The 26,912-nt window shown below is 37.8% G+C and overlaps 1 protein-coding gene across 1 annotated transcript; it reads left to right on the forward strand.

Annotated features, from left to right (window-relative positions):
* Positions 1 to 7: 7 nt before the first annotated feature.
* On the forward strand, positions 8 to 26,796 carry ZBTB10 (zinc finger and BTB domain containing 10). The gene is made up of 6 exons (XM_006924048.3): positions 8 to 354; positions 6,042 to 6,930; positions 17,344 to 17,442; positions 21,148 to 21,324; positions 21,521 to 21,693; positions 21,960 to 26,796. Exons 1-6 carry the CDS (start codon positions 109 to 111, stop codon positions 22,263 to 22,265), a joined length of 1,890 nt encoding a protein of 629 aa, XP_006924110.1. The 5' UTR covers positions 8 to 108; the 3' UTR covers positions 22,266 to 26,796.
* The last annotated feature ends 116 nt before the right edge of the window (positions 26,797 to 26,912 follow it).

The raw sequence follows: 26,912 nt of genomic DNA on the forward strand, positions 1-26,912 counted from the left end.
GGCAGGCGGTCGGGCGGCGACGGCGGTGACGATGCGGAGGGCAGCGGAGTGGGAGCCGGCGACGGCGAGACTGTCCAGCACTTCCCGCTCGCGCGGCCCAAGTCCCTGATGCAGAAGCTCCAGTGCTCCTTCCAGACCGCCTGGCTCCGAGACTTCCCCTGGCTGCGCTATTCCAAGGAGACTGGCCTCATGTCCTGCGGCTGGTGCCAAAAGACCCCTGAGGACGGGGGAAGCGGGGACCTTCCTCAAGTGGGACACGACGAGCTTTCGCGAGGGACCCGTAACTACAAGAAAACCCTCCTCCTGAGGCACCACGTCTCTACCGAGCACAAGCTCCATGAAGCCAACGCCCAGGTACGGTATAGCCTGCCCCGGCTCTTTCAGATCCTTTAGGGAAAGGTTGGTCAGCCACAAAAGCCACTTTCCTGGGCGAACGCATCGTTCCATTCAGGCGACGTGCGAGGACCTTACGCGTGGGAGGGTAGAAAGAGCTTGGGAACAAGTTTTCAAAAGTTGTGTGTGACGGGGAGGGAGAGGGAATGACAATTTGCTAATTGTAGCGCTGATTTTTTTTTTTTTTAATGACTGAGATTTCTCTATCAGATTGAATTAAGAAGAAAGTTTACTAAAGCAAGGTTGGAGGTTTTAACCCTAAAAGGTTAACTTTGCGGTCAAAAATTTTATTAGCTGTGATTTTTGAAAAGCTGCCTTATGTTCAGAGTCTTAGCATGTTGGTGGAAGTCAAATCTGGCAACTCTTTGAAGAATGAATTGAACAATTTCCTTAACCTTTGACGCTACCCCGTTCAGGAAAACATCCTGCCTAGAAAATTCTTTATTTTAGGTCAGGATAATGTGAAATATGAGAACAGTATGTAAATGTAGTGGAAGCTATTTGCTTAACACACTTTTCTCTTGTGAATAATTTTACTAAATTCATCTCCGTTGAACTTGTTACATTTTATTTTTTAAGCAAAGGCAGGCTTTTGGTAGTTTTGTTTTTTTCTTGTTTCCTTCTACCCAGATTTCTGTGCTGAGATTTTATATAATACCCCCTTTTCAAAAAAGTCCAGTCGATATGGACTGGTGGACAACATACTTAACCAAACTCCTTGAAATCATGAGTCCTTAGTTACAAAACAAGTTAAGCTGTACTTTACTTCTTAGATCTTGTTTTAATATTTCCATTCTAGAGATCGTTGTCTTTGCCATTTGATAATCCCTTTTCAAGCCAAACAGATGTTGATCAGGTCTCCCTTAAGACTTAGACAACCTGTGGTGGTGGATGGAATTCATTCTTTTGTATTGGTAGCCAGTCATTGGTTTAGAAAGTCAACCTTCAGATATTAGTCTTTCTGTTTATTGGAGTGATCTTGCTGTTCAGAACACTTACATTGGAGTGAATTAGGCACTATCCAATAACCCCCGTGGCTCAGAAGTTTCTCAGAAGTTATGGCTTGAACTTTAAAGCAGGTTTATTTTTCCCGGTGACAGTGGCAGTAGTTTTGCACAAATTTTAGTTGCCTAAGCCCTAGAAAGAAGGTCACTTAAAGATAAAAGGCCCAGAAAGGTTAAGTAAATGGTCTTGAGTCCTTGGTGACAACTCAGACTAGAACCTATAAGGAATGTTGTAATGGCGAAAGAATGGGTTTCCAAGTAAATCTGGGTTAAGATCTCAGCTTTCTGCAATTACTAGTTTTGTGAGCTTGAGCAATGGCATGAAATAGAACATTTCCTTGTCTTCAGTATGCCAGACACATTTACTGCAAAATAATTATTTCGTTCTCATTCTACAGGAGTCTGAGGCTTCGCTTCCAAGGGTTAATATGTTTTTGATGTTATTGAGTAAGTTGATAGAATTAGGGGATTTGTGAAAATGAAAGTGTATTTTCTAAGTAATGGTGCACTGGTGACTTAGAAAAATTGAAAAAGACAATTAGAATGTATTTTCTTATATACAATGGACTAGTTACTCTTATCAGCATAGTCTCTCCCTGTAGGCAAATCTGAATGGGAATGCAAATTATAATTAGCTGCTTAGTGAACCTGAAATCAGAGGAAGGGGAATTAGTTGGATAACTTATGATAGACCTCTTATGGTGTATCTTTCCCCCAGGCACGGATCTGGATCAGGGAATTTATTCCTAGGTGAAACCTTTAATAAACTTGATCTTTGAATTATCCCTCCCCTCCGCCCCCTTGAAAAACTCCTTTTTTACAGATATAATCTACAGCCCATCTTAGGACATTTCTTTATTAGACAGGATTATACAATTTAGTTCGTCTAAGGCTATATTGGTCCCCTCGATTGGATTTTGAGTGTTTCCACTCTGAATTGACCCTAATCATTTCTCTATTTTAGTTCTAGCTAACTTCTGGGGTGTTACTTTGCTGTTGTGTGTACCTTGACCCCAGGTACCACCTACACTTCACTTTGTTATTTTATGAGTGACAGGTTCAAGAACTGGCTTATTCTAACTGTGGGCAGAGTTCAGTCATGTTTTTCCATTGTTCTGTAGCCTTTGATTACCTGCAGGAGGCAGTATAACAGTCTGCAAGCAAACTCTTGAGCTTAGGGTTAGGGGGACCTTACCCTCTACTTTCTTGGCAGGCAGATGAGTTAAAGCTTCTAGTTTCTTCAAATATGCAAAGTATATATGCCAGCATACAATCACTTAGTAAATGGTAACTATTCTTTTTTATCATTATCCCTATTTTCTTTGCAGATAAGTATAACAAGATTTGTTGTTTTCTGTGGCCTGCTATGTCATATCTCAGTGTTTCCAATTTTGTCAGTTTTGAAGCCACTTTATCTCACGGATCTGTTGATTCTAGAGAGCAAACTAGTTCTTTTCATACCTTCAGAGACTTTGACTATCCAGTTCTTTGAACATTCTGAGACTTTCTATCTGGCAGTAGCTTTCTCCTGTCTTAAAAATACTGAAATGAGAGTTCTGGAGTTTTTCAAACAAGGATTCAGTTTGAGGCTAGGAGCAGTTCACTCCCTTTATTACACACACACACTTTTTTAGGCCTGATTTTTGAGAAGAGTTTGGCCAAATCCTACTGTGTCACTAAGGGATACTTTTATGCTTTGTGTGAGAAAAATGCTTTTTCATTAATTGCAGGGTGGTGACCAAAACATTATAGCACGCTCAAAAAGTTTGATGTTCTTCTGTTAATTGGATGTTGGTTGTTGAGGACTGCTAACAGGAGAGTGTGCATAAGCTTTCAGAATCTGTTGTGGGCCTCCTACTTCAAAGAGATCCCTGTATGCTTTGTAAAGATGTGTGAGTGTAAGATGTAAGGGACAGCATAAAGTTTTTATTTTGAGTAACTACTGACTATATCTTTATAGAGTCAAGTTCAATAATTAGCACATACAGGATTTGACCATTTGGCCTAGAGGACTTTAAAATTGATTTAAAAACATTGATTACCACATATTTTGATTCAGATCACTTTCTACCCACTTGTGAAAATTTCATAGCCTAAATCACACATTCTGTCAACTCTTTATGGTTTACTAACCATAAACATGCACTCAGATGTATTATTATAAATTTAGTTAACCTTTCCAGAAAGTAAATACCGAATTCAGATCAGTGATCTGATTGAAATTACTAATTGGACTATATTGAGGTCAGCAACTAAAGCAAAGGTGAAAAAGACCTACCAGCCTACTTTGCCTTTGGCAAAAATAAGGCCCAGTGGTTTGTTTCCTTTAACAATTTAGGAAGAAAGTCTGAAAAACTTCGCTAAGAAGGAGAAGTATTAAAGATGAGCCTGCGGTCCATTAAAAAACCATTTTGTAGAATAATATTTATATAGTTGTAACATTCATTGTTTGATTCTGCAATCATTTATTGAAAAGGGCTATAATTCCAGTTAGGGAAGGAAATACTAACTACTTGTTGATTTTTAGCTAAATAGCATTTTTCTTATTTATGGATTGACTAGAGATAAGCTCACTGTTTGCAACTGAGGTTCTCTCTTCAACTGTCCCTCAGAAGGGCGGGAAGACTGCATGGCAGTCTAGATTTCTCTTCAGGTTGGTGGCAGGATCTCGCTCTCCAGGCGAGAATGCTGACTGCATTATGATTCTTCTCTCTGCACCCCCACAACCTAGTTAACCTCTCTGGTTCCGATTTGACCTTCCAGATCTTTCCAAACTCTGCTTCACCCCTGGCCTACCCCCACCCCCACACACATACTAACATCTGTCTTCCCTAGTTCCCTTCTTAGGAGTGTGTTGCACTATTAATTGTAGCTTTCCCTGGTCACAGTATCCCCAGTCTTCTATCTGCTAATCCAGTCAGATCACTTTGCTTCTAAAGCTCAGTAAGGCACCTATAGCAATGGTTCTTAATCTTGTTGGGGATTCCAATCTCTTGATAATCTGATGAACTATAGATGTTCACCTCCAAATGTTCATAAGTGCATATTTGCATGTCTTCCTTATTTTGGATCACCTCTTTGGAAATAAATTTGAAGATAATATGTTATGAGGATTTTATCTGAATAGAAGAGAATTCTAAGGTCTCTTCTAGATCTAAAATTACAATTTTACTTAGGGGCGTTTTCACAATAAAAAAATTGAAGGCTTTTCATATTTATAGAATCTCCAGTGTCACAAATTGTCTGATTTTTGAAGTCTGTCCATTTCCTTAAAATCTCCTTATTTAACCAGTTAAGACTAATGTCTGGGCTAAGTTGTGTTTTCCTTTTTGGGAAGGAGAATAGAAAAAGTTTTATAATATTTGAAAAGACCAGTTTTGGAAATATTTAAACCTATTCAGTTTTAGTGCTATGTGCCTATTTAGCTCTGTTTCACCCAGAGCCTCAAGTTAATACTTCCCTTGGAGAGTACATATACTCTTGACTTGTAAATCCTTCATTGTGAAGGGCATATTTAATAGGTGCTTCCGAAACACAGCTCAGCGCTCTAATCAGTAGTGAAAAAAGAAACTGCTAGTGTTTGTAAAAGCAGGGAGCATTGCTGTTCTTATACAATAGTAATGAGAAAAAATAGTGGTGAGTAGTTGTGTTTGATTTGTATAGTTTGTGTTAAAATAGAATGGGCAAACATCTCCGTGTGGATAAGCTTTTGTCTGAGTTATTTTTAAAAATTAGGACGTTTGGTCTGATAATGGCAGAGAATTTCAGAAATTGGGACTGGCCCAGAAAATTCAGAACACGGTGACCACAGCCTAAAATGACTGCTGCAGTTAGACATAGCCGCCTCCTTCAAGTGCTGAACTGCTTGAAGTATAAATTTTAAGAAGTCCTTGACTTATAAATGCTAATTCACTGCTTCCACACACACTTCATAATGGGCTGTTTTAAAATTTTAATTGAGGTCCTTAGTTTATATTTCAAAAGAATGATACATGTTATTCTGTAAATGAAATCCTGCTGATCCTCTCTCAAGTGCGTTTGATTTTTCTTGCAATAGCAGTGACTTGCACCAAGATTTCACTCCTCTTTCCTCTCAGTATATGGGACCGTGAACAGTTCATGGTGATCACCAACATTAGGGTACAGTTGGCCCTCTTTATGCATCCACGGAGTCAACTGGCCGTGGATCGTGGATGGGAAATATTTGAAAAAGTTATTCAAAGAAATGTTACACTGTTGCTGACATGCACTGTGTAGTCGGACCTACTAAGGTTGAGTCTGTGCTGACCACGAACAGACTTTTCTGACTTTTCTTGTCATCGTTTTTCCCTAAACAATACAGTATAACAATTATTTATACAGCATGTACACCTTATTAGGTAGAAGTACTCTAGAGATGATTTAAAGTATATGGAAGGATGTGTGTAGGTTATGTGCAGATACTACCCGTTTTATAGAAGGGACTTGAGTGTCCACGGATTTCAGTATGGGGGCGTTCTGGGACCCATCCCTATGGATCCTGAGGGGCCGACTGTATTTCATTAGTGCTTTAAAAAAAAGTTATATAGAAGATAGTATTGTTTTTCTTTGGGGGCTTTAAAAAGTAAATCAAATTTAATATTAATGTTTTCCATCTAATTACAGGAATCAGAAATACCATCAGAAGAGGGGTACTGTGACTTTAATAGTAGGCCAAATGAGAACTCTTATTGCTATCAACTTCTGCGACAACTAAATGAACAGAGAAAGAAAGGTATTCTTTGTGATGTCAGCATTGTGGTGAGCGGAAAAATCTTTAAAGCTCATAAGAACATCCTGGTTGCAGGCAGCCGTTTCTTTAAGACTTTATATTGCTTTTCAAACAAAGAAAGCCCTAACCAAAACAATACTACCCATTTAGATATTGCTGCAGTTCAAGGTTTTTCAGTCATCTTGGACTTCTTGTATTCTGGTAACCTGGTGCTCACAAGCCAAAATGCCATTGAAGTGATGACAGTGGCCAGCTATCTTCAAATGAGTGAAGTTGTTCAAACCTGCCGAAATTTCATTAAAGATGCCTTAAACATAAGCATTAAATCAGAAGCTCCAGAGTCTGTAGTTGTGGACTATAATAATAGAAAACCAGTTAATAGAGATGGTCTGTCTTCATCACGGGATCAAAAAATTGCCAGTTTTTGGGCAACACGGAATCTTACCAATTTGGCAAGTAATGTAAAAATCGAAAATGATGGTTGTAATGTCGACGAGGGCCAAATGGAAAACTACCAGATGAATGACAGTAGTTGGGTCCAGGATGGTTCACCTGAATTGGTTGAAAATGAATCTCAAAGTCAAACAAAAGTGTTTATTTGGAATAATATGAGCTCCCAGGGAATTCAAGAAACTGGCAAAACAAGGAGGAAAAACCAAACTACAAAGAGATTTATTTATAATATACCACCTAATAATGAAACAAATTTAGAAGATTGCTCAGTGATGCAGCCACCTGTTGCCTATCCAGAAGAAGATTTGTCATTCATTAAGGAAGAACCAGGTAAATATATATACAAAAGTATTTCAGTTTTCATTCTAATTCTGGTTTGATGTGATCCTAAAGTATACTTTTAACTTTTTTTTTTCATTATAAAAGTAATACACATAAGGAACACTAAATTTGAATACTTACCGTATAAGAAGGTGTAAACTTGTTCAAGCATATAGTTTTGGTGTCTTAGTTTTTTTCTCTAGGCATGTCTGTGTGGGTTTGTCAAAGGTTGTGTTCATCAGGCATTTGCCTCTACTGTTGTGTGGCATGTGGACTCTACTTCATGTGGAGGTCTTTGACTTTCTTGGTCTTTGGACTCTGCTCACCTTTTTTTTGCACCTAGTGCTGGAAAAGAATCTTTAGTTCGTCGTTTCTGAACATTTTTGAGACCTACTTCATATCCTTTTTCGGTAAATTAAACATGTGCAAGTGTTTTATAGAATTTTGTGAATGGTAACAGGATTATTCTAATTCGTTTAGAGCTACTGTTCTCACCATAAATCGTAGAGAAGCTGCAATATTTGAAGTTGAAAGGCCTCTGAAACCTTTTTCTGCAATATATCCCTAAAGGAATATATATATGAGTCTCAGCACATCTATCACTTTTGTAGTGTGAGTTTTTTAAAAAATGGGGTGAGGGGGCATTGTTGAGTGTAAACAGATTGAAACTTTAATTGCCTGTGTCTAACTTTTATTTGAAGAAGCAGCCCAGTGGGTTTGAGGTTTTCCTCTGCAGACCCCAGACTTGTCCACTACCAGCATATATGATTTAATGCTTGTTTTGCCTCAGAGCTCCAACTGTTCAGTGTCTTGATTTCCATGGTGGCGATCATCTGGGGATGAAGTACTTTCTGTTTAAAAATTATTGTTTTTATTTCCTTTTCCTTTTGGGAAAAAAAGGCAAAATATCATTGTAACCTTGTGAAATGGTTCCTCTGGCTTTTTCATTTTGGGTTTAGTTTTCGTTGGTAGAAATTGTGCTTGTTTGAAAATCAGCGGGCATGTGTAATGAACACTGTTTGCTGCTCTCTTTTCTCTCATAGTTACCAAGACACATCTTTAGCAGTTAACCGTGGAGGCAGTTCTTTACATTATTCAGGGGAGAGTTGTTTTTAGCAGTGCTTTATTTTGGCTTAATTTTTTAATATAAGGCCTTGAAGCAATTTTTAATTTTCTCCTGCATGGGTTAATTGTTTAATAGCATGGTGAGAACCCGATAGTTTTTTGTTTTTTTTGTCTTTAAATACATATATGTATACACGGATGATTTAAGGAATAAATAGATTTTCTGGGTAATAGCTGATGGGCAAAACTAATCAGAGGTAGCCCCATTCTTAAATTAATTCCACATATAATTGGAGTGAGTCAAAGAAAAGGAAAGCACTAATATTGACTCATAATAAATACTTTAAAAAATCACTAGCCTTTATCTTTCCAAGCACCCCTAGCTAAGGTTTTATCAATGGAGTAGGTCTATCATAAATTAATTATTGGTGATCTAATATGCTTTCAACTACTGCTTATGTCTTATAAAAGATAATTCTATTGTGTCATTGGTATCACTTTGGTATCTGAACATCGCTTTAATTCGCAGATTTGGTTTTTATATGTGCTACATTCCCGCTGTTTACAACTTTTTAGTGCCTCTAAGTCCAACTTCATTTAGTGGCAGAAAATGGGTTTTATATAAATATGAGTGTTATGGTTACGACGTAATATTACATAGAGCCAGTGGCTGGTAGATTTTTTCTGTAAGGGCCAAAGAGTGGTAAATATTTTTGGCTTTGCTGGTTAGTTACTTAACTGCCGTTGTAGCATGAAAGCATCATAGACAGTATGTAAACAAGTGAGCATGGGTGTGTTCCAGTAAAGCCAGTGCTTGGTAGTAGAGCAGTAGGTGTTAATCTTGCCTGCACATTGGCCCTGTGCTTGAGTCTCTCTGTTACGGATTCCAATATAATTGGTCTGGGATGTGGCCTCATTGGTGAGGTTTTTCTAAGCTCTACAGGTGATTATACTGTGCGCCAAAGTTGAGATACACTGATGTCAAGGCAAGAATCCAAATAGAGTTGGGGTTTGAAAATGAGCTCTTCCATTTACTACTATGTGACCCCATGATGAAATTAAATTCACTCTTGCCCTCAGTTTCTGCTTAAAAATATGGAACATGAAAGGATTATTATGAAAATTACGTGATAAAGATAAAAGCAAAACAACTATCATGGCCATCTTAATCCTCCCTTAAAGTTGGGAGACTATTGAGGTTGTTCAAAATCAGCTTTCCAGTAGAGTGTACTTTCTACCAAATTCTAGACAAAAATCTTACAGCTTCAGCTTTACCTTTTGGTTTGAAGACCTTTTAAAGCAGCCTATTCCAGTATAGGATGATAGGATGACTATGATTATTGAGAAGTTATTTTATATTGCGCCAAAATTTGCTTCTTTTTAACTTCCTGATTCTGCCATCTTGGGTAGTATAATCTGAATCTAACCTGTACTCTCTCTAATGAATCTACCTGGTAACCTTTCAGATATTAGGCATTTTTTAAAGTCTCCTTTTTCCAGGCTAAGTGCTATACCTCCCACCATGTGAATTCTTTCCCTCATAGACATGGCTTGTTTCACCCTGAAATTTTGGCGGACAGAATTGACTACAACTCTCCAGGCAAGTTGTGACCAATATAGAACACAGTGGATCTGTTTACCAAGGTTAAGGCCTTTCTCAAGGTCATTCAGCTAGTAAATAATAGAGGCAGGTTTCATGTTTTGTTGGGACTGTCTCATATTTAAAACCTTGCAGTTAATAAACCAGTAGACCCAATCTTTTAAAAACTGAGTCCCTTTTAAAATGTCAAACATTTTTATAAACCCCACATCACTGATTATATTTTGTTTATTGAGGAAATAATGAAATAATGAAAATTTTTAGTGAAGTGCTTTGAAATGAATGTAAAGTTCTATACCTAAACGTGTGGAGCGTTATCATGAATTTGTCACTTAGTCTCCAAGCAGTGCTCGGCATATTTGGATTTGTGGATTCCTTGTAGGAACTGTGACTTCCCTAGATTCTTAAGCCTACAGTTTGTAAACCACAGCTCTTTTTGCCACATAATGTTGAATCCGGTGTTTGGGCGCCTCAAAGAGATGTAAGATATTGAGATAAGAAGATGTACCCACAAATATCAGGGATTTTATTCAGATGGTTTTTTTTTTGTTTTTTTTTTAATCTTAAACTTAGCGTGTCTGTTATTTGACTCACTACTGAGATTCGCTTGGAATCATTTTTGATGTATTAGGATACTTGAAAGTAGAATTCAAGAAAGGTTAGAAACTTCTGTCCTCTTTACTGTTTTATTGGGGTTTATAATTAAAACCATCAGGAAAAACTAAATTCTGGGTAATAAAATAGGAAAAAAAAGTGTTGGTTGCTCTGATAATATAAAAATTTCAAATCTTTGTCTTGCTGATTTATAACCAGAAAACATTTCAGGCAAATAAAGTAGGGAAAAAATGTAAGAATAGGAATTAAATTATAGGAATAATTTATGCCTAAATTTTTTTCAAAGTATTCACATGTCACTTTCGATCACAAATCAGATATGAATCCCATTTTTGGTCTCTTGATGCTCTGGGCTAATAGAACATGTTTTTCTGAGTCTAGATTTTATATTGATGCCAGTCACACCAGCAAGTTGCACCCATTATAAATAATATGCTCTGCATGTATGCATACATTTTATTTTGAAATGACCCAGCGAGAAAAATTAACAAAATGCAAATAAAATTTAAGTTCATTGTGCTAGTCAAGGGCGTTAATATGGTTGCCCTAATTAAGCTTTTAATTGGCTCTAAGAACAGGCATACCTTGAAAATATTGTGGGTTGGATTCCAAAGTACTTCAAAAAAGCAAGTCCTAATGTCTCCATAGTTTTGCCTTTTCTAAAATGTCATATAGTCTAAGCTTCTTTTATAAGGAGAAACATAACAATTTTCTGGTACTTAGTTCCAAAAGGAATTTCTCCAGTGTGGTTCTATATAGTTGACACCAAGTAGTATAATGGACAATTTCCTCACAAACATTCTCTAGTAAATGCAGCAGTAAATTATATGATCGATTTTTATCTTTAATAAAAGCTGATATAATTCTGTACTGATGATTGAATTTTTCTTAATGCCATACAGATATTCACATGCAGAGTGGTTTGATCAAAGGATTATAGAGTTAATCTAAAAGTTCCTTTCTCTCATCTATATCTCTGATGGAAAAAGAGCTTTATTGTATTTGTAAATTTTTATTAATCCTTACAAATAGAGTTGAAATCAGGTTTGTTTTACAATTTCAATTTTTATAATTGCCTTTTGGCTAGAAAGCATATAACTTGAGTATTTAATAAACAGCTTTGAGAAAAGAATGTTCATACTAAATATCTTTAAGATAGCCTGATGAGTCACATTTAAAACAATGAGTTCTTCTAATTACAGTAAACTCTTTAATTAGTTATCTACTAACCAGCACTTTTACCCTTCTGTGTTTTGGGTGGTAATTGATATTTGGCATTACTTTCATATGTTGCAGAATCTTGAAATGCTTTCTAAGTGATTGAATTTTTTTAACTATTACACATTTTACTATTTTGATAACTGGGCATCTGATTAAGACTTCTAATATTTTGACTGCCATATATGTCTACTATATGAACTATTTTAAAATATGTTTAAAAACCATGGAGCTTGGGCTTTGGACTCAGTTCTGCCACTTAACTAGCCTTGAGTGTATCCCCCATAATGTCTCATGAGATGGAAAGAGGGAAAACATTATAATTCTGAAATCTCGAAAACTGTAAAAACTACCCAAAGCGTGTTCTCAGTCATTTTGATAACAAACCGGATAACTCAGTTGCCATCAAAAACACCTATTTATATTCTTTACACTATTTCCTTAGATGTGAACATCTATATGTTTTGTTGCAGAAATAACTTCTGATTACAGCCCAGACTCCACCGGGAGTATTGTAGTTATTTTCTAAAATCTGAAACTTTCCGCATTCTGCGTCTTATCCCCAGCATTTCTGATAACAGGTTTTGGGGCCTGGATCCTGGGTTAGTTTTCTTCCTCTTAGAAGATTCAACATGTTCTGCTCTACCTTTCAGGGATCCTTTTGGTTGAGTATGTTATGAAGGATGAGCTACAAGTAATAATGTTAAGTCATTTTTCTTTAAAAACTGTTATAATCAGGTATTAAATGGTAGTTGGAAGGCCTGATGCTAATTAAAAAAAAAAATGTCCACCAGTAGTTAATAGGCCATAAAATATGCGAAATTCGAAGAATGTGCAATGTTTAATCTTAAAAGGATAGTAGGCAATTATATGGTAGTAAGGATATTCTGCCACCTTTTTTCTCTTGTCCTTTACTTTTCTTCTGCCTGGTGCTCCTTTCCTTCCCTTTCTGCTCCGTTTGACCCAGGAGATGCTTGTACTAATGATTGCGATTACCTGTAAGTTAGAACCCCTAAGGAAATAGAATACCTGTGACCAGACTAAAGCTGTTTGCTGCAGAAGCCTTGTGTGGATCAGTTATAAGAGCATTTTTGTGATTTCTGCCTGCTGAGGGCAAAAGTGCCATACCTTGAGAATTTTTATAAAACTGAATTTTTTATTTCTGACATAGTTTTAATATTCCGAGGTGACCAGGTAGTCTTAAATTTTCATTCAAAGCTTTACTTTCCAGAAAAGTTATATTATAACCAAATACTACTTTTCTGGGACTCCAAAATAGCTTTCCACATCATATATAAGAGGAAATTTGGCATTGAAGTTTTTATTTAAAACCCCAAGAAATTTAACAACATTTCAGAAGATGTTGATGTTAAGATGGGAAGAGTCCCTCACTTAGAACTCACTCGCAGCAGGTTGGCTGTGGTTCCCACTGCAGTGTGGTCAATGTGACAACAGCCAGCGGGGCAGGGATGCCCCGGGAGGGCCCTCCCTGCTCAGAAGAGAGGGCAGTACTAGCGCTGGCTCTTGTGTGGGAGCGTGCGTGCCAGCAGAGGGAGAAGGGTGTGCACTGACTGCAAGGCGACGAGAAGTTGGAATAAGAGGGTAAAAGTTGGGGGGGGGGGTGGTTGCGGACGAGGTAGGGAGCTGAGGCTAAGCAGGTAGGTAGGGTCAGACTGTGACTCTTGACATGGTGATTATGAATTTTATTTTACCGACTCCGAGGCAGTGAGAGGTTTTAACTAGAGATTCGATCTGTTTGTAATTGCCTGTGACACAATCATTTAGAGGGTGGTGTTTGTGGGCTGGAGTGGGAAGCTACACTGGGGAGCACTGGAGGCTTAGTCAGGGCAGACAGAAATGCAAAGCAGCAGCAGCAGAGCCCGGTCTAAGACAGGGCAGTCGCTTTGAGCCAGCAAGCCTGGTAGGGAAGGGAAACCACTCTTGGCTGAGTCTCTAGGCTGCTGCAGGAACTGTCAAGGGTGCTTTATATATAGCACACCAGCCAGCTAAGTTTCCTCTGCTCTGAAAGGGGAAAAAGACTCGATCACAATGAATGAAAAGAATGTACCTGTTTAAAAGACAAATGTATTACTGTAAAGAACAGTGACAGCTGACATCTAGGTATACTTAAGATTTTGGAGTTGGTTTTATTAAAGAGGTTAGTAAATGCTGGTTTAGCACAGAGTGTAGGTAAGGTTTATTTTTGTTCATTTAGCAGGAAAGCAAATCAGGTTTCAGTGGGCATACTTCTTTCTGCACTTTGATTTCCAGTGTTGCAAACTACCCTTTTTGATTGCCCGCTGTGTGCCAGGCCCCAGGTATGGCGCCTGCATTATCAGGAGGCGGTGCAATGTGGTTGGTGAGCTGCACAGCACTCTGCCGGGAGCTTGCCTTGGTGCCTCGTGAGGCTGAGGATAAGAATATTCTTACTATTATCACATAAATATGTAGTAAAGTCTGAATGAGATAACGTACAAAAGGACCTACTGCTTGATTTTGGTTGTATCTTCTTTTGGGGAGGAATCTGCTATTACTATTCTGGGAGAAAGACATTTGTAAAAGTAGAAGTAGTTATGCATGGCTTATTGTTAAGCTGTGATCATTTGAATGGTATTACACAGCACACATACTACCTCCTGCCATCCAGAAAGAGCTGTTACCTTGTGAAATGAATGTTTTAATAGCTCCTGTTGTTCGTAGAGAGCTCTTAGCCCTTTTTGCTAAGTTTAAATGAAGTGAAAGATTTCCATAGCAAGGTCTGATCTCCAAAAAGCAAGTATATCAGAGTTTATTTTTTAATCCTATAATTTTAGAGAAGAAGATGGTGACCAGAGTTACTGCTTTTGCTTTCTAGTGAAGCAAAATTTATTCCTGCATCAAGTAAAAGGTTGGTTGCCTGGCTTTTATCCCACTCACATCAACAAAACTGATTAAAAGGGAGTTGCTAGGCAGTTTTGCTGGTTTCAAAATAAGGTACAGCAGTGATAATGATGTATTGATTCCTGAGTTAAGCATGCTATTTATGAAAGCTTATTGTCAACTTGGAAGAGATCACCTATTTTGAGATTTTTGATATCAAGAACCTAATAGTTGGTACGTCTCAAAAGAGATTTAATTTAATATCTGTAGCACGGGCATGATTTTGTTTTGAGAGGAAGCACTGTACCCAGGAAGAATACATTTGCCGTCTATTAAGCTTTTAGGGTAAGATGTTCTGTAGTGAATCATGAAGGATTAAAAATCACAAATTAAATCCTAATACTTTAGAGATAGGAGAGGAGACAGGAAATGTCTCTTTTAAGAACTAGCAGAAGAAAGCATCAGTGAATCACTATAGAATGTTACATAAATAGAAACAGCCTGTGTTTACAAACTCACTTGGAAGAATTTTAAGACGTGCCCTCTGAACAGACTACACTTTAGAATGACTTTTAAAAAAAGACATTGAGAAACCTAGTAAAATTGTTTGGATAGTGATTTAAATTTTACTTTTGATTATTGAAATTAACTTTGCATAGGAAAACAAAGCTAGTGAATTTTGGTTCATTTTCAGTTTATGAATCTTAGTGTTATTGTATACCACAAAACTGAGAAATTCATCTTCAAATACCATTAATTAAAACTACTAATATAGGTTGCAAAGAGGAAAATATTTAAGCCAGCATCTAACACTGGCTGAAAGGCCTTTCATTTGTCATGCATTGTGGTAAATACTGGGGAAATAAAACCTAAGCACTCCCCCTGCTCTCAAGGAACAGGTGAAGGACTGTGTCTGTCTACTGTTCCTTCTTTCCATGAACCTGCTGTTCATTCTCCTGACTTCACAGGCCATTTCCTTTAGACAGTAGCCTAGCTTTACAGAAAGCCTAGCTTTCTACTTTACAGAAAAAAGAAAAGCTAATAGATTGGAATGCCCTTAAGTGTCCATCTTCAAACTTTCCTCTCTACATACTGATTCTTTGCCATGTCTCAACATACCCAAACAGACTCCCTGGGAATCTTACAAAACCGATCATTTCTTGTCGTGGTATTTCTTTAATATCTTTAAGTTTTCATTTCTCAGTGGCTTCCTTTCAGCATTTAAATGTTTATTATTTTCACCTTCAAAGCTCGTACTCTATTTCTCACTCTCCCCTTTTACACCCAAATTTCTCAAATTGTCAGTATTTTATCTTGGAATTCATAATCTTTCATTCATAACACAGTCCACTCTTACTCTGATTTCCCCATTGATCCACTAGAGATAACCAGTGGCCTCAGTATGTTCATAACTAAACTTCCCAAACCTATTCCTTCCAAAACTGGCCCTCTTCGAGGGTTTCTCGGCTGCCATTTAGTAATAGGCTGGAAAATTCCCTCGTTACCCTCAGCAACAGGCCCGCCCCAGGAGTCAGTCTCTCACCAAGCCCCATCAGTTCTTCCTACAAACTTTCCTAAATTTACCCACTTTTATCCAGTTACCACTGCCATTCAGCCTCGTCAAGGCCGCCATCAGCTCTCGCCTCAATGGTTAAAGTAGCTTTCTAACTGGTCTCCCTACATCTCCTCTTGCCTTCCTTTAATTCGTTCACACGACACCAGGAATAGTTTTTTAAGAGGCAAATGAGACTACTTGAGAGTATTTTACACTGTTATTCCTCTCAGCCATTATGCAGTTATGCACTCCTGCTGGCCTCTTAGTATGGAAGTACCAGATGTGAGGTGATTGGGGTTTATAACTATACTAGGACCATCGCTAGGTGGTATTCCATCATATGCCTACGCCACGATTTATTTGCCCACCATACTTTTTTGAATAAATACCTGCTTACATAAAGAGGGGTTTTTTGGTTTTGGTTTTGGCCTCAAGTGTGGGGAAGCCAGAGCAGTACAGTCCCTGATACCACAGGTGAGTCTTGAATAGGAGGGAGAGCAGAGACTGTCCCTCCGAAGTAGCATTTTAAAACTGTCTTCAGAGATGTTTCATTCATTCGAAAGAGGAGATAGTACCAGTGAAGTGATGCCAGATTCGTAAGTAAAAGCTTGAATATGAGGACCTTGTATTCTAAAGTAAGGCATCTGAGATTCTCCTAAAAGCTGCGGTTAACCACTGAATATTTTAAGTAAAGGAGCAACTTAAGATTCGGGCTCTAGGATGATCTCTTGGGCAGTGTTGGGGGATATAAGTAGAAGTGGAAGCACTGTATTTTGGAAGCAAGGAGACCAAGAAGCTGTTTCAGTAATTGACTAACTAACCCAGGAGAAGAATGAACCAAAAGTGCCTGAATGAAGGCGGTGGTAGAGAACGGGAAGGGATGGAACCGGTTTAAAGGAAATTAACAGACTGAAACCAGAAACATCCATCTCCTTGGTATGCCTTTTTAAGCTGCCTCCCCACATCCTTCCTATATTTCCAGATGAACTCTTAGGAATTACCTATTCTCTCATACCTTCCTTTTCTGTTCTAGCTTTAATTGGTCTTTTCCACTTGGGAACCAATACAGAAACAATCATGTTTTACTTATCTAGTAATTGTTACTAGCAGCAGTCACTAACTTTTGGGTACCAGACACCATGATTATCAACACTTGGCTTGCATTACCTACTGAAATTTCTATATCAAATCTGTGGTATAGGTGGATATATATGAGGAAACTGAGGCACATGCTCACATAGCCAGTAACAGAGGGAGCTGGAGCATGGAATTCACCTGGCTGTAAAGCTCATTCCTATCCAGTACACTGTAGCTATTGCTGAGTGTGCTCTGTTTGTAGTTGAAAATCGCGTCTTAAGCTTCTGTGCCTCTTAGCCGTAAGCAGATATTCAGTACTTGCAGATAGCCTTTCTGTGTCTGCATAGGAAACAGTTCTAAGAAGGGAGTGGTGTTTTGGGTGATGGCTGTGGTGTGGTTGTAATAACGTGATTATTCTGCATGTTCTTTTCAGATCTGGATGGTGCTCTACTCTCAGGGCAAGATTGTGACAGGAACATGAATGCAAGTTTATTGGCTGAAGCCAGCTCGGGTCAAGATGGAGGTGATGCTGGTAGGTACAGTAGGATTTATTTAGCAAGAATACACTTAAGAGGATTTAAGAATTGGGAAGTGTTTGTGTTTAAGGACCTACTGCAGTTTCTTTCCCCTAAAGGAGAGTATTCTGTGTAAATTCTTTTCAGTCTGTGGTAGCTAGGGAAAAAGCTTCCTTTACAGAAGAATGCCAAGCTAATAAATATAGAAAAATGATAGAACTGCAAAAATATCTATTTTGCCACCTCTCCCCACCTCCTGACCCCCAGTGGAAATAATTTAAGGTCAGTGGATGTTAAGCCACTGCTGATGGGCTTATCCCATGATTAAGCAAAAGGTGGTTGTGATGGTGTAGTCACACGGTCTCAGTATCACCCCACAGGTTACTTCCAATTACGGAGGGGAAAGGCACCTTTACAGTAAAGAGATCGATGAACATTCCCGTAACAAAGTGATTAAACTCAGTGCTAATAGCAGAAAGTGCAACAACGTGCCTTCGGACGTGCACTAGTTGGCACACCGCGTCTCATCTGTGGGGTGGTCGTGCCGAAACGTTTTACCCAGCTCTACTCATGAGGTGGGAAAATCAGGCGAATCCACACAAATCCAAGCTAGTCCAGATTCTAAAGGGTTAATGCTGTGACAGACAAGCAGAGGACCCACTAGGCCAGAGGAGACTGACCAAATGCTTGTGTCCATCTCGATGGCATCATAGGTCCAAACAGTGACTGAAGGGGGGTGTTTGGGAACAGTGGGATGTTGTCATATGGGTTAAATGATAGTTGTGGAACAATTAAAAAAATTTCTCGGGTGTGATAAAAGTGCTACGGTTATGTCAGAGAAAGTTCTAGAACATGTTCTATTTAGGTGTACAGTGATGAGTGCAGATTGTTTTCAAATAGAAATAAAAAAGGTATATGTGTATACAGAGACAGCACATGTGGCAAAACTAGCATTTGCTGAAGATACGTCGATTCAACTTCTATAACTTTGAAATTCTTTTAGAAATTGTTGGGGAAGGGGCCTCCCAGGGTACTGTGACAGCACGCTGTCAGGGGCTTCTGAGTGCAGTGTGCACGGAGCAGATTTAAGCCACAATTCTGAAGAAACTGCTTTAAAGTGGTTTCTCCTAAGTGTTGAACTTGCAAAAAATGTTTTGAAATTAGCAGTTTATAGATCAGATGGGTTGAATTTTGAAGACTTTGCTTGTATAGAAAATCATTAATAATATAAGAATGTTTATTGCACTTGTTTTGGTTTAGAAATCTGGTTCAAGAATGGGTTCAGTTGAGCTGTGTGAATTCACATGTAAAATTTTAAATTTGTGCGCATAAACATTTCAATTAGAGAATGGCCCAAATAATTCATCTCATTTTCAACCTTCGATTTAGCGTCATTTCTCTTGAGGACACATTTTGATCCATTAGTATTTTTGCAACTGAGCTCAGCCTTTGTTTTACAGTTTTTACTTTTAAGAACATTGCTTTCTTCTCAGTTATTATGGAATAACGTACCAGGAAGGATAAAAGATGTCGTTGAACAGTAAGCAATTTTGAAGTAGATTTTATGACCTATTAATGATTTTCAGTGTATTGAATTACAAAGGAATACCTGTGTTAAAGCTGCTTTTATATTTCCTATAAGTTTCTCTTACTGATGATAAGAATTTGGAGAGATGAAATAAGTTTGGGATGAGGCTTTCTTAATTTAAATAATCATTTTGTATCCCAGAATGGCGTCTCTTGCCTGTTACCAAGAATGCTTTTTATTATATCTTTACTATAGGTTATTTAGAAAAATACGGAATTTCAAGTATTAAAAATCTTTAATTCTGCATTTTTGTCAATTCATGCGTTGTTCTAGGTCTGTTCTACTTTACGTAGTGATTAATATTTAGTTGAGGATAGCATATCTAACATTTCAGATGTTAGTTTTTCAAGTATTTTGGGCAAGTTAAAAATACCCTATATATATTAGAATTTGCCAGATACATTTATTCAACAAATAATTGAAGGGTATGTGTTTGGGACATCAGACATACACAAAGGTAAGGCAGGCATAGCCCTGGCTCTCCTAGAGCTTGCTTTGTTTTGCACTTATTTGGACAAGAACTCTGAGTCACAAACCTCAAACTTTATTTGGAAATGTGAAGCTCTAAACTGATACAGTCACCTTCACAGGATCCCATCCCCGTCCCAGTGACCATCCCACAGACATCGAAAATGGTGCCTCACTTTAGAATTCGAAAAACTTCCCCCAAAACAGTGCTACCTTATAGTTAAATTCTATCACTGCGAATTCAGAGGGCTTGCCTAACATTAAAAAAGTGGGCGAATGTATTCCAGATACAAAGCAATTTACATTAATAGTAATGAAGTGCAATTTTTAAATACCTGAGAGACCTTTTTGCATTGTTGGGCATTGTGATCCTGTCACCAAAGGTATGAGAGACAGCGTATCTGGCAAACAGATACAGGGAAATGGAATTCGTAGAAACCCCACTTTTGGCAAGCATTCTTTTATAAAATCCATGCTGTCCACGGGAGAGAAATGAACAGACTGCTGCACGAGTGCGCGGCTGTGTTCGGCCTGGGAGGGAGCGTCCAGGCAGAGGCTTTGAAGCAGGAGCACTCCTACACGGGAGCAGCGCAGAGGCCGGTGTGGTCGAAGCAGAATGTTGCGGGGGTGGCTGGGAGCAAGGGCTGGAACAGGCAAGTCTCTGCGGGGCACTGGCGTCTTCGCCTTTTACTGTGACTGAGACCGCCCTTCCTTGTAGCCTTCCGGCAGAGCCGGGCTCCGACTCTGATGGTGTTGAGAACAGAACTCTAGGAGACAAAACTAGTGGAGTTGGGAAGTAGCTGATGGTTACTGAAAATAATCCAGAAGCTAGGGTCGACGCCTGAGTGGATCCAGGGTAGCAGTAGCCATGGAGGATTCTGGATAGGTTTATACTTCCAAAGGACTCCTGGATACAAGAAATATTCAAGATGGGATTAAGTCCAGAAGAGAGCATTTCTGTTTTAGCTAGTCTGAAGATCCTCGGGCACAAATTCCCTACGGGACATCAACTGTTCTATTTTGATTCTACCTTCTGGGTTTTAATTCAAGGATGGATTTCGAGAGGTTTTGATGAACCCCTAAGGAGGGCCCCAGTGTGCCTGAAACAACAAACGAGTCTAATAATACAAGAACTGTACATTTGTAATTCCCCTGTATTTATATTTTTCATCCTTAATCCACTTTTCTATGCCAGTTAAAGCCTTAAAACTAGATTATGTGATTGTTTGGGGGACAAAAGGAGACTGTCCACAGCTGGGATTCAGGGTGATAATCTCAAGTGATAGAATAGTTAGGAATAGCAACTCTCAAGACAGTTCTGTTTTGAATATGTTTGAAATACAGTATTTTAAAGGCAGTTTCGTGTGGCCTCCACACACCAAAGATGGTATTCAGATTTTACTGAATTTTTTCCTATGGTTGAATTGCATTTTACACTTTAATTTAGTTTGTTTTCTACTTAAGATGCCTGCCAATTAGGATATCATAATTAAGATAACAAAGATGAAGGCATCTCAGTTTTAGGCAAAAATATAGTTGTTTTATTATTAAAATACTTTGTATATGAAGCCGTTCTATCGTGATGCTCATATATTTATTTTTTGATTCTATTCAGAGATATCTTTATTACCATTATTATATCAAAATCACTTTTCTAATGTATTAGGTACTTCACATGATTTCAAGTATGGCCTGATGCCTGGCCCTTCAAGCGATTTCAAGTATGGATTGCTACCAAGTACTTCAAATGAGTTCAAGTATGGATTGCTACCAGGTGCTTCAAACGATTTCAAGTATGGATTATTGCCAGAATCTTGGCCGAAACAAGAAACTTGGGAAAATGGCAAGTATTCGTGAACTAATAAACATCAACAGAATTCTTAAATAATTTTTAACAATTAAAAGCTTTCATATTCTGAGTTTTTAAAAAATCAGAGCAGTAACCTTATAACAATCTCTGTTCTCAGGGATAGATAGGGTTTTGATAGCAAGTTTTCTGTTTAAAGTAAGTGCTTTTTAATGTGTTTTTTAATTCTAAGGTGAATCATCTCTCAACACGAACAAGTTAAAATGCCCTCACTGTACCTACGTGGCCAAATACAGACGAACACTGAAGAGGCACCTGCTCATTCACACAGGGGTGAGGTCCTTTAGCTGTGATATCTGCGGGAAGCTGTTTACTCGCAGAGAGCATGTAAAAAGACATTCCCTGGTAAGTAACTAAATATAATTCATCTTTGAGATAAACTATGTTTACGTCAGTGAAGTTTAAGGATTTTTAACACAACTACAATTTTAAGGAAAGTCAATTATTAAATTGCTTTCAACAAAGAATGTGATTTATGAACTGATCCTGAACATCATACAGAAAAAGTGGTATATTCACTCACTGTTAACTGGGTAGTTTAATTTGAATGGTTCAGATGCATTCTGTTGTCTATACCATCCTTACGTTGGATTTTCCACCCCTTCAATTAGGTGCATAAAAAGGATAAAAAATACAAATGTATGGTGTGTAAGAAGATCTTCATGTTAGCAGCCAGTGTTGGAATAAGACATGGATCTCGACGCTATGGTGTTTGTGTAGACTGTGCAGATAAGTCACAACCAGGAGGGCAAGAAGGTGTAGATCAGGGACAGGACACAGATTTCCCTCGGGATGAAGAATATGAGGAGAATGAAGCAGGAGAAGCTGATGAAGAGCTGGCTGATGATGGAGAAGATCAGAATGATCCATCTCGATGGGATGAGTCAGGAGATGTCTGTATGTCTCTAGATGATTAACTGACCTACTGTACTCCTCAAGGATGCTGCATTTGGACATGATATGAATCGACAATTTGAATTGTTGAACTTGAGGCTTTCAAAATAATGGTACATGCTGGATGGTAGTTATGTTGCTGTGAAAACTGTAGGGTCAAAGCCTTATAGCAAAAAATTTTTTTTTTATATTTGCACAGGACTGTACAGCAAACAACCTTGTGGTTGGATTACACAGAGTCCCCACATCTTCAGTCAGTTATCAAAGCAAAAATATTTTTTATTTATAGGATATACAGTAACTTTGGGTCCTATGAAAATATAGTACCTGTCCAGGAGCTGACATTCATGTACCACTTTACCATGAATGAAGAAAACCCATTTATGAGAGTACAGTGACAGCCGGCCCAAGTACTCTGTCCATCAAACCACTCAGGCTAGTTTGTACTAGTAGAGTTTCATTTCTATTTTTATTTTTATTAATTTTATTTTTTTTAATACAGATTTTCAGTGAGGGGCCTTTTCAGCCCCATTGGTTGTACTTTTCTGTATTTTCCATTTTAATTTGCTTCATAAGTTAAACTAAGTCTCTTCTAGTCTTAGGTATTATTTCTCAATTTTGTGCTGATGGGCATGTTTATAAGAACTGGAGAGGTAATTTATTGGAATGAACTAACTGACTTCCTCCATTCCCCCCTTCCTTTTTGACATGAATTTTACTACTTCACAAATGAAGAATGACGTTGCAAAGTTACCAAGGCGAAGTTGACAAATACCACTAAATGATTATGATTTAGAAGTAACTTTCTCCTGCTGCTCTAATCTGATAAATGGTTATTTACTATATGACGTTTTCTGACATGGTATTCAGTTTTAGGTATCTGTTACTTTGGCACTATTCTTGTTTGCCTCTTTATTTTTGCCAGTGTACTATACCTCAGTCCTATTGGAAAAAACAAATCTAATCGAAAGAAGACGCATAGAAACAATAAGTAAAATGATTTGTTTTATAATTTATCCTCCATGTCCAGTTTGGTTAGCTTGTTATGCAATATAAGTGAAATATCAGGTTTTTACTCTTGTGCCCTTTTATCATTAAAATTAACACAAAAATTGCATTCTCTTTCGTTTCATACTTACCGGGATGTTGAGTGTTCTGGAACTATGACAGATAATTAAGTTAATTTATTTTTCTCCCCCAGTTCTTTAAAGTCACTACACCTTGAGATACAGTCTAGTAGTTACCATGATTCAACAATATTGAGAGGCTTTACAGTTCATTATACTAAATTCTTCAGGGTACAAGGGGTGATAATATTGAGTAGAAACTGTCAGATTTAGCCTAATGACAGATGAATTAGCTGATTGTTAAACTCACAGCAACATTTCACATAGTAAATATTAACATGCACAGCATTTATCAGGAACATATTGTATATTATATAAAATTGAGGGATATCATATTTTCAGCTTTCTTTTAAATAGAAATTGAGTATATTTTCCTATTTTATATCAGGTAACTAAATTATGCTAGTTGTGTGGGAAAAGTTGCAAAGTACACTTTGACAGACATAATCCTTTTGGTGCTCCATCTGATCAAAGTTGAAACGTTTTTTAAGAGGCATGTTTTCTCACTGTCTCTGATTTCAGTAGAATAATGGTTAAATGTTAGACACTTGATGTTTCTGCTTGGATAAATCAAAGATAAAGTACAGTTACATGGTTAGATGCATTTTTTGTCACCTAAATTTTATTGTAGTTTCTACATAACTGTAAAACTGACATGAATAGTTTTGGTTTGATTTTTGTTTAAGACTGAAGAGTACATCTTATTCTCAGTGTTCTAGATAAATGAGTAAAATGTAGTTCTGGTGGGGTCCAAAGTAGACGTTAGTTGGGCAAAGATACTATGAATGAAAAAGTATTTTAAGCGTAAAATGTTCTGCATTGTGAATATGTAAGTATAGTATAAAGATTTCTTTCATCCCATTTATCCCCTCCTTTAAAATAAACCATAGTTTACAATTGGTAGATCTGTCTATATATAAATATATATTAAAGAGAAGATATATATCTGAAAATCACCTAAATCTGCTTTATTAGACTACAGTTCACTCACTGCATAGAAACTGGACTCAGCTTTACATTCTTAATGTACTTTTACTTTTTCTCAAGATATGAACTTACTCTAAGCTGAATTTTCTTTTACTACTTAAATCATTTATGTATATCTGGTAAATTATGACCAAATTTTTGTTAGAGTGCATATACAGTAAATTGAAATACACTTGGTACACTACAGGATTGTTGTGCTTTTGTTTGGGTTTTAGTTGGAAACAAGGTTTGATGTAGATGGCTTGTTACTGTTAATTTAAAATATTCTATAATTGTCCATTACCTTTTATGTTGTGTTGTGACAGATCTGGCTATATTTTTAGTCAACTGAAATATGATACTTTAAAATTTTGTTTTTAGAAAGGTAATCCAAAGGAAAAATGTTTATACTCTTGAATATAGTAGCCTCAGCCTATATATAAATTTCTTCTTTAAAGTAAACACTTTACCAGAAGCAGCATTGACAGATTTTTCTACTTGCTGACTGCCTAACTTATTTTGTTCCACGATCTGGAGGGACTGCCTTTTCCCTTCTAGATCTTTTTTTAAAAGATTAGTTTTAGTACTAAGGTATACTACTGGACGTTTCTATTTTTTTAAGTATATTCTTTTTTTGACTTACAGTACAATTTCAGGAAGTTGATAGATACTAAGGACTTAGGATTGGTCTCAGAGGTAAATATACTCATAATTTTGTCGGTGGAGCCCTGGCAGAATTATGTTACACATTTGCTGAATTTTTCTCCTGTAATTTATATTTTAAATGAAAAATATTTTAAAGCCTTTCATTTTAATGAAGGGGAAGAGTATAAACTGTTTCTTTCCTATTCACTCTAGTAACAGACCCTCTCGTGTCAATCAAGATCGTGCATTATTTCTTAGGATTCTCAGAGACAGTTACCTCCAAATGGTCCCCACTTTGTCGTTGTTATTGGCCCTTCATTTCCAGATTCACTAGGCGTTTTGCTAGGTTTTAGCACCCTAGCCAGTCAAGAGCTGAAAGAAGAAACATTCGAGGAAGGGGAACTGAACAGGAACAAGCAGTTTGAAGCTCTGGGGGAAAACACGAGCTGGTTTGGCAGAGCCATCCTGATGGAGCAGAGTGACATGAATGACTTAATTCGTGTAAAGCGCTTAGAACGCTGTCTGGCAGTTGTTTAATAATGAGTGTGAACCAAGAGGAAAAGAAGAAATTCGAAGTCGGGGGAAAGAGGGAGGAAACAGGAAGTGAACGGTTCAAGGCTTGGAAAATTACGCTAATACAATATAGTATCAAAGGCCCGGAGATGACTGTAGTATATAGTATGGGGGAAAGTGTGATGGAAGACGGGTTTTAAAAGTCACAAAAATTTTAAAATTTTGATAAGCTTTATTTATATTTTTAGGATTTTGTCAACAAAGAACGAAGAGTTTATTTTTCTGAATGATTCCAAAAGTTACCTTTTTTTTTTAGTGCCTACACCTGCTGTTGCGCTTTACCTTTATTTTACCTGTTCTCCTGTAAGGTAGGTGCTATTGTCTCCACTTTACGGAAGAGGAAAGGCTCCCAGCCACCTCCTTGCACCTGCCTCGTGAGACTCGGCCACCGAGGGGCTGAGCCAGGCACCTCGCAGGGGGCTCCGCTGCCTCGTTACACTTCTGTACAATTTCAGCCCTTTAAAGGAGTCTCGCCTGTGGAGACACATTTTCCCTATAAAACAGCTCCAGTAGGAATCTGAGTGTCAAATCCTCCCTCCCCCAAATATCCTTACTGCTCTTTCCTCCTGATACAGCAGTGGTTTTTTTTATCACCCGACATAACTAAGACACCCAACATCAGTGTAGTACGTGCTAGGAATTGGCTGTGGCATTTTCATTTTTAAAAGGATGGTTTTTAAATGAAGAACTAGATGTGAACCCAAGTTTTTGTGCCGTTCAGTCACCCAGATCCTTAAAACTTAACTATGGTACATAATATATGTGCTCAGAAGTACCAGGCGTTTTTCTCTTAGTCGCTTCAGGATTTAAAATGGAAAGTTTTGTTCCTGCTGTATCCCTGCTTTCCAGCGAGGCTCAACAGTTCTGGATCATTTAAGATGTGTTTGGGATAAGCACACTTTAAGCCCGGAATCTGATGACATTGGGTACTTAAATTTGGAGTGCACTGGCTATTGAGAACAAAATTTGGGGTTGAGAAGAGGGATGGTCGAGGCCATGAGACGGGAGAATCCGCATTTGAACACTGTAAACATAGAAAGAACACTTGCTTCTGCCTGCTGTTTGTTTGTAAAAGCTCTATGGGAAGACCTTTTACGAAGACCAACTTTTTGATGTAATTTACCTACCTAGTATAAGTGTCCTAAGACATGTATGTAAGCTTCCAAAACTGTTTTGTCTGTGTATTTAGAAAATACACAGGAATCTTTATCAAACCTAAAAATATAAACTTGTGAGCACTAAACTGCTTCTGGCTTTGTGAATTTTGTTGACTCTGACATTTAATTCAGATTTCTTTGCATTTCAAGCATACAAAATTAGATTAATTGGGGTAGAGGAATACCTTTGCGAACTTTTGAC

The sequence above is a fragment of the Pteropus alecto genome, unplaced genomic scaffold (assembly GCF_000325575.1).
Source record: "Pteropus alecto unplaced genomic scaffold, ASM32557v1 scaffold87, whole genome shotgun sequence".
NCBI classification, from domain to species: domain Eukaryota; kingdom Metazoa; phylum Chordata; class Mammalia; order Chiroptera; family Pteropodidae; genus Pteropus; species Pteropus alecto.

Coding starts and splice junctions, on each gene's coding strand:
- ZBTB10 (XM_006924048.3), top strand. CDS start 109: ATGCAGAAGCTCCAGTGCTCCTTCCAGACCGCCTGGCTCCGAGACTTC. Junction 355..6,041: donor TCCATGAAGCCAACGCCCAG/GTACGGTATAGC, acceptor ATCTAATTACAG/GAATCAGAAATACCATCAGA. Junction 21,325..21,520: donor ACAAGAAACTTGGGAAAATG/GCAAGTATTCGT, acceptor TTTAATTCTAAG/GTGAATCATCTCTCAACACG.